At 42.5% G+C, this 8,836-nt stretch overlaps 1 protein-coding gene across 2 annotated transcripts in view; it reads right to left on the reverse strand.

Moving 5' to 3' along the window:
* The window catches only part of LOC135551076 (ubiquitin-like protein 3), a 46,838-nt gene extending 38,353 nt beyond the window's left edge, over nt 1-8,485 (reverse strand). Inside the window, exons 1-2 of one of the 2 annotated variants that reach the window (XM_064982471.1) lie at nt 8,258-8,485; nt 7,871-7,958 (exon numbers count right to left, since the gene is read on the reverse strand). In XM_064982471.1, the coding sequence (XP_064838543.1) occupies nt 7,871-7,958; nt 8,258-8,307 (138 nt within the window). In that variant the 5' untranslated portion in view covers nt 8,308-8,485. Of the gene's footprint in view, nt 1-7,870 lie in introns of both variants that reach the window. The other variant, XM_064982472.1, reaches the window with a different exon arrangement.
* Nucleotides 8,486-8,836: the final 351 nt, after the last annotated feature.

The raw sequence follows: 8,836 nt of genomic DNA on the forward strand, positions 1-8,836 counted from the left end.
TGGTTATCATTCTGTACTACATTAAATGAATGAGGTTGGTTATCATTCTGTACTACATTGAATGAATGAGGTTGGTTATCATGCTGTACTACATTGAATGAATGAGGTTGGTTATCATGCTGTACTACATGTTTATGTACATTGTTGAACACACACTGTGTTTGAATTCTGTACAGAGTGGAAAGGCAAAGACATCATGGAGGACGAGGACGCTTGTTTACAGATGTACAAGAGACTGCAATTATAAATATGGTTTCGGCCAACAATGCAATTTGTCATCCTCTATGATAACAGTATTGGAGTGTTGGAGCTGGATGCCCATGTAATTCACCAGGAATTTATTGATGTGGATGAGGTTGGCTTCAACCTCACCAAAACCGGGCGCCGTGGAAGAAATGTAATAGGGCAAAGGGCAATTACCAATGTTCCTGGACAGCGTGGGGGTAATATAACTATGTGTGCTGCCATCACTCAAAACGGGGTCCTCCATCACAACGCCACACTGGGTCCGTACAACACCGGCCATATGCTCACTTTTCTGGATGCAATTTACACAATGCTTGTCCCTGGTCCAGATCAGGAGCCTGCTAGGTTTGTGGTTTTATGGGACAATGTTAGTTTTCGCTGGGCTGTTCTGGTCCAAAACTGGTTTGCCACCCATCCACAATTTGTAGTTTTGTACCTACCCCCATATTCACATTTTCTAAATCCCATAAAGGAATTCTTCTCAGCCTGGAGCTGGAAAGTGTATGATCGCCAACCCTATGCCCGCATGCCGCTTCTCCAGGCAATGGAGGACGCATGTGGAGACATAGAGGTTGCCTCTGTCCAAGGTTGGATATGCCACGCTAGGAGATACTTCCCTCGATGTGGGGACATAGAGGTTGGATACACCATGCTAGGAGATACTTCCCTCTATGTGGGGACATAGAGGTTGCCTCTGTCCAAGGTTGGATAAGCCATGCTAGGAGATACTTCCCTCCATGTGGGGACATAGAGGTGGCCTCTGTCCAAGGTTGGATAAGCCATGCTAGGAGATACTTCCCTCGATGTGGGGACATAGAGGTTGGATACACCATGCTAGGAGATACTTCCCTCTATGTGGGGACATAGAGGTTGCCTCTGTCCAAGGTTGGATAAGCCATGCTAGGAGATACTTCCCTCCATGTGGGGACATAGAGGTGGCCTCTGTCCAAGGTTGGATACGCCATGCTAGGAAATACTTCCCTCCATGTGGGGACATAGAGGTGGCCTCTGTCCAAGGTTGGATACGCCATGCTAGGAGATACTTCCCTCCATGTGGGGACATAGAGGTGGCCTCTGTCCAAGGTTGGATACGCCATGCTAGGAGATACTTCCCTCCATGTGGGGACATAGAGGTTGCCTCTGTCCAAGGTTGGATACGCCATGCTAGCAGATACTTCCCTCCATGTGGGGACATAGAGGTTGCCTCTGTCCAAGGTTGGATAGGCCATGCTAGGAGATACTTCTCTCCATGTGGGGACATAGAGGTTGGATACGCCATGCTAGGAGATACTTCCCTCCATGTGGGGACATAGAGGTTGCCTCTGTCCAAGGTTGGATACACCATGCTAGGAGATACTTCCCTCCATGTGGGGGCATAGAGGTTGGATACGCCATGCTAGGAGATTTCCCTCCATGTGGGGACATAGAGGTTGTCTCTGTCCAAGGTTGGATACGCCACGCTAGGAGATACTTCCCTCCATGTGGGGACATAGAGGTTGCCTCTGTCCAAGGTTGGATAGGCCATGCTAGGAGATACTTCGCTCCATGTGGGGACATAGAGGATGGATACACCATGCTAGGAGATACTTCCCTCCATGTGGGGGCATAGAGGTTGGATACGCCATGCTAGGAGATTTCCCTCCATGTGGGGACATAGAGGTTGCCTCTGTCCAAGGTTGGATACGCCACGCTAGGAGATACTTCCCTCCATGTGGGGACATAGAGGTTGCCTCTGTCCAAGGTTGGATACGCCATGCTAGGAGATACTTCCCTCCATGTGGGGACATAGAGGTTGCCTCTGTCCAAGGTTGGATGGGCCATGCTAGGAGATACTTTCCTCCATGTGGGGACATAGAGGTTGTCTCTGTCCAAGGTTGGATACTCCATGCTAGTGATGTGGACGAGGTATTGTGGCCAGACCCAGGCCGGAGAAGATATGAAGCGTAGCTTAGCACTGGTGACTGCCCCCCCCTACCAATTCCTGGACTGCCCTCCCCCCACCAATTCCTGTACTGCCCCCCCGGGACCCCACACACACAATTGTGTTCTTTACTGTATTCTAAAGAATATACTTTTGGTTTACATGTGTTTATGGGTTTGTTGTATGCTACTGTATACAACAGTAATGTTTGGCCTAATAAATATGTTCTGTTTCTACATTGTATTGGTGTTTACAGTGTACTTGTTACCCCTCTCAGCAGATTACTTTCACTGTAGAACATTGTATTGAAATGTAGATATAAGCCTATGAAAGACAACAGAGCTTTAGATTTAGAACAACAGTGTTTACATGGTATATCCAAACATGTACTATTATGAAAGCAGTGTTTGTCATTTGATGCAAATGCTTCCTTCTGACATGTGTTCATGGCAATTTGAATGCAGTGTTACATTTTGAAGGAGATGTGAGGCATTTTGTGCGTGCAGTTTGGGAATTGTGTGTAGAGTTTTGAAAAAAGGAGACGGTTTTGAAACCGTGTGGAAGCAGTTGGAAAAAACATGAATGATGGAGGACAGTAGACGTCTCCCTCGTGATGATGACAAATGTGTGCAAGACTGTACCCTCTCTACATCTCCTTCTCTGAATACATCCCTCTCTCTCTCTGAATACATCCCTCTCTCTCTCTCTGAATACGTCCCTCTCTCTCTCTGAATACATCCCTCTCTCTCTCTCTGAATTACATCCCTCTCTCCCTCTCTCTCTCTGAATACATCCCTCTCTCTCTCTCTGAATACGTCCCTCTCTCTCTCTGAATATGTCCCTCCCTCTCTCTCTCTCTCTCTCTCTCTGAATACATCCCTCTCTCTCTGAATACATCCCTCTCTCTCTGAATACATCCCTCTCTCTCTGAATACATCCCTCTCTCTCTCTCTGAATACGTCCCTCTCTCTCTCTCTGAATACGTCCCTCCCTCTCTCTCTGAATACGTCCCTCTCTCTCTCTGAATACGTCCCTCCCTCTCTCTCTCTCTGAAATACATCCCTCTCTCCCTCTCTCTCTCTCTGAATACGTCCCTCCCTCTCTCTCTGAATACGTCCCTCCCTCTCTCTCTGAATACGTCCCTCCCTCTCTCTCTGAATACATCCCTCTCTCTCTCTGAATACGTCCCTCCCTCTCTCTCTGAATACATCCCTCTCTCTCTCTCTGAATACGTCCCTCCCTCTCTCTCTGAATACGTCCCTCCCTCTCTCTCTGAATACGTCCCTCCCTCTCTCTCTCTGAATACGTCCCTCCCTCTCTCTCTGAATACATCCCTCTCTCTCTCTGAATACATCCCTCCCTCTCTCTCTGAATACATCCCTCTCTCTCTCTCTGAATACGTCCCTCTCTCTCTGAATACGTCCCTCCTTCTCTCTCTGAATACGTCCCTCCCTCTCTCTCTGAATACATCCCTCTCTCTCTCTGAATACATCCCTCCCTCTCTCTCTGAATACATCCCTCTCTCTCTCTCTGAATACCTCCCTCTCTCTCTGAATACGTCCCTCCCTCTCTCTCTGAATACGTCCCTCCCTCTCTCTCTGAATACGTCCCTCCCTCTCTCTCTGAATACGTCCCTCCCTCTCTCTCTGAATATGTCCCTCCCTCTCTCTCTGAATACGTCCCTCTCTCTCTCTCTCTGAATACGTCCCTCCTTCTCTCTCTCTGAATACATCCCTCTCTCTCTCTCTGAATACATCCCTCTCTCTCTCTCTGAATACGTCCCTCTCTCTCTCTCTGAATTACATCCCTTTCTCCCTCTATCTCTCTCTCTGAATACATCCCTCTCTCCTTCTCTGAATTCATCCCTCTCTCTCTCTCTCTCTGAATACGTCCCCCTCTCTCTCTCTCTGAATTACATCCCTCTCTCTCTCTCTGAATGCATCCCTCTCTCCTTCTCTGAATTACATCCCTCTCTCTCTCTGAATATGTCCCTCTCTCTCGCTCTCCCTCTCCCTCCCTCCCTCCGTCTGTCTGTGTCAGCTGTAGTGGTAGTGTAAAAATGCTCTGCTCTCTCTCGTTCTCTAACAGGACAGAGCTGTCGGGTGGAAACTGTTCCCAGCTGAAAGGTTCTTCTATTGAACCAGTCTGCTACACTTCCTCTCTCTTTAACCTCACCAAACCCTCTTTATGTCTGTTTATTTCTCCCTCCCTCTTTCCATTAAACTACAGTCCTGTAGGCTTTGAAAGAACACAAATCCGCTTCTCCCACTCTCTCTCACTCACACTCTCACTCTCTCACTCTGAATCTCTCATTATTTTTCTCAAAAATAACTGACCCTTAAAAACCACTTAGTCTCTTCATCCTTTTTCTGACGTTATTAGCCAGTTATTAACCAGTTATTAACCAGTTATTAACCAGAGTTATTTGTCAGAGTATATGAGTCATATTATAAGTGAAATAATCTGTCTGTAAACAATTGTTGGAAAAATGACTTGTGTCACGCACAAAGTAGATGTCCTAACCGACTTGCCAAAACTATAGTTTGTTAAGAAATTTGAACCAAATCTATGTAAACTTCCGAATTCAACTGTAGACATATTGGGACATTTTATATGCCTATCTCTATACTGGGACATCTTTTATATATATATATATATCTATACTGGGACATCTTAAATATATATCTATACAGGGACATCTTTTATATAGATATATATATATATAAAAGATGTCCCAGTATAGATATATATATAAAAGATGTCCCAGTATAGATATATATATAAAAGATGTCCCAGTATAGATATATAAAAGATGTCCCAGTATAGATATATATATATATATATATATATATATATATATATATATATATATATATATATATATATATATATATATATATATATCTATACTGGGACATCTTTTATATATCTATACTGGGACATCTTTTATATATATATCTATACTGGGACATCTTTTATATATATATCTATACTGGGACATCTTTTATATATATATATATCTATACTGGGACATCTTTTATATATATATCTATACTGGGACATCTTATATAAACCTTAGAGAATATATCTATACTGGGAAATCTTTTATATATATATCTATACTGGGACATCTTTTATATATATATCTATACTGGGACATCTTTTATATATATATCTATACTGGGACATCTTTTATATTTATATCTATACTGGGACATCTTTTATATATATATCTATACTGGGACATCTTTTAAATATATATATCTATACTGGGACATCTTTTAAATATATATATCTATACTGGGACATCTTATATAAACCTTAGAGAATATATCTATACTGGGACATCTAATATATATATATCTATACAGGGACATCTTATATAAACCTTAGAGAATATACCTATACTGGGACATCTTTTATATATATATCTATACTGGGACATATTTTATATATATACAGTGCCTTGCGAAAGTATTCGGCCCCCTTGAACTTTGCGACCTTTTGACACATTTCAGGCTTCAAACATAAAGATATAAAACTGTATTGTATTGCATTTATACGGAGACTTGATTACACACAGGTGGATTGTATTTATCATCATTAGTCATTTAGGTCAACATTGGATCATTCAGAGATCCTCACTGAACTTCTGGAGAGAGTTTGCTGCACTGAAAGTAAAGGGGCTGAATAATTTTGCACGCCCAATTTTTCAGTTTTTGATTTGTTAAAAAAGTTTGAAATATCCAATAAATGTCGTTCCACTTCATGATTGTGTCCCACTTGTTGTTGATTCTTCACAAAAAAATACAGTTTTATATCTTTATGTTTGAAGCCTGAAATGTGGCAAAAAGTCGCAAAGTTCAAGGGGGCCGAATACTTTCGCAAGGCACTGTATCTATACAGGGACATCTTTTATATATATATCTATACTGGGACATCTTTTATATATATATCTATACTGGGACATCTTTTATATATATATATATCTATACAGGGACATCTTATATAAACCTTAGAGAATATATCTATATCTATAAATATATACTGGGACATCTTACCCAGGATATAGAGAACATTACGTGATGATCTGCTTCGTATTTCCATCCATAGCCCACACACGGATGAGGATCAAAGCACTGTGTGTGTGTGTGTGTGTGTGTGTGTGTGTGTGTGTGTGTGTGTGTGTGTGTGTGTGTGTGTGTGTGTGTGTGTGTGTGTGTGTGTGTGTGTGTGTGTGTGTGTGTGTGTGTGTGTGTGTGTGTGTGTGTGTGTGTGTGCGTGTCAAACCAACACACCGCCAGACAGACACAGTCAGACACTCATGCACAGACAAGAGCATGACCATTGGCGTTCCGATCATGATGTCATGGCATACATACAGTAGATAAGCAGCGAGGCCGTGCATGCCTGGGAAAGGCGAGGGCGCACCACGCCACGTCATGATGTCATGGCATATATACAGTAGATAAGCAGCGAGGCCGTGCATGCCTGGGGAAGGCGAGTCGCGCACCACGAAACGTCACGAAATGTCAACAGTAGCTACTGCTGCTGCTCAATCTGTGCTTCTCATTCTATTCCATATTTAATAATACCAAATATCGTTTAACCTTGTATTAAATGGAAAATAAATTATAGCCACGCTGAATGGCCAAAATAACATATTATTTCATAGATTAATCTTTGAATTGTTTCATGTTTCTGTATCGATGAGGTGCGATCACACCAATAGATGTTGTAAACCAGGACACCGGATTGAAGCACAACAAATCTGCTCTAACAAAGTGGAAATTCTTCAAATCCGTCATGATTGATGTATTGTAACTGGCCCACGATGTCTGGATATGTTTGGCTGTTTTCGGTGCATAACATGAGTTATTTTTTCAAGTTTAGAAGTGACTGCTAAATGCTAACTTCTGTTCGTATAAACTGGTAGCATAATTAGCATACAGAAATCAGTGGTGGTCAAAAGTCGTTTTTTTAACTGCAATGCAGATGATTGGTGACGATGACATGAACACGAATTTTGAGGTTGACATCCATACGAGCATTATACTCCGATTTCTACTTCAACATAGTGTGAAATACACGTTTAAACAATAGTCTAAATGCCGTTTTCCACGGCATGTCCATTGTTTGGGTCGAGTTCCATTGACGTCTTTAGCGCATCTATAATACACTGTTTAATTAAAGCAGCGTTGTTTCAACGTGGAATAGACGTTGAAGTGACGTCTGTGCCCAGTGGGAAGACAATCATGTAATCACAGACCAATTCGCAATATGTGTTTTCTGACGGAGGGCAAAGTGGCATACACCGAACGGCTACAGTTTCTACTGAAACATTCATTGGCACATTCTCAAAGGGGGTTTTATTGGCATGGGAACATATTGTGACGAGCCTGGGTTTATAAGCGCGGATATCGACTCTGACGCTTTTGGGGCACAATCGATAGCGCACTGGACTTCGGTCCTGGAAGGTCGTGGGTTCGAGTCCTGCTCCCTGCCTGTTTCATTACAATATGTTCACATTGTCAAAGTAAATTAAATAGATCATAAACAAAAGTTAAATAAACAAACAAAATGAAATGGTAACATGACACTTAACAAAAGTTTCAGAGGAATGGAGATGTTTAAAATGTCATATTATGACGCTGTGTGTTATAACGATGTGCCGATAGTTAGATAAAATTAAAAATCTCTCACCATTTCCGAGGGGGTAGAGCTTGTCATCTTGGAATCCGTCCACAGTAGGGCTTCACCGAAGGAAATAATATTTCGTTGTCTTTCACAACTGCAAATTATGAGTCTTCGATAATCAGTTAAACGTCCCAAAAAACAAATAGCTACTAAATTCCGTTGGTATCGCAACTCGCTTTTCAGGAAATAATGTTGAAATGTGTTATTCTATATCACATTAATTCAGTGTATTTATTCCGTTTAAATGCGTTTTTTTTAAACAGACTAGATGTGGTTATAGATTCGATCGGTGGGCCCCCATTGACCCCAAATATGTAAAAATATCTGCCTTAAAAAAGGTCCCTACGCCATTGGAAAAACCAAATATATCGCGCTGTTAACATTAGGACTTACCGATCTCGCTGTAAATCCGAACCACAGTTTGTTTCAAATATATAAAACATAAAAAACGGAAACCCCCCGCGGTCCTAAACGTGTTCCGTGGCTTTAAAATCTCTCCGTCATACCCCCGAAAAGCAGAGTTAAGCCATCGCTTTTAGTCACAGACTTTGTTCCCGACTTGCTCTTCTGCCAGTCTGTCATCCTGACTCTGAAGAACATGGCGGCAGTACTGTGAAAAAGGTGGAGGGGTGGAGAATGGAGGGGGTGGGGCTGGCTTGCATAGTCCTCCGTGTCGCCCGAACACACAGACAGACACACACACACAGACACAGACACACACACACACACACACACTCCCCCGGAGGGTCGAGCAAAGTGACCCTAGACACAAATAAAGGTGACCAGTTTATGAAAAGTCTAAAGATATTGATATCGGTACAGAGTCAATGTGGAGGCTATATACAGGGTGTTACGGTACAGAGTCAATGTGGAGGCTATATACAGGGGGTACTGGTACAGAGTCAATGTGGAGGCTATATACAGGGGGTACCGGTACAGAGTCAATGTGGAGGCTATATACAGGGGGAACCG

The sequence above is a fragment of the Oncorhynchus masou genome, chromosome 12 (assembly GCF_036934945.1).
Source record: "Oncorhynchus masou masou isolate Uvic2021 chromosome 12, UVic_Omas_1.1, whole genome shotgun sequence".
NCBI classification, from domain to species: Eukaryota; Metazoa; Chordata; class Actinopteri; order Salmoniformes; family Salmonidae; genus Oncorhynchus; species Oncorhynchus masou.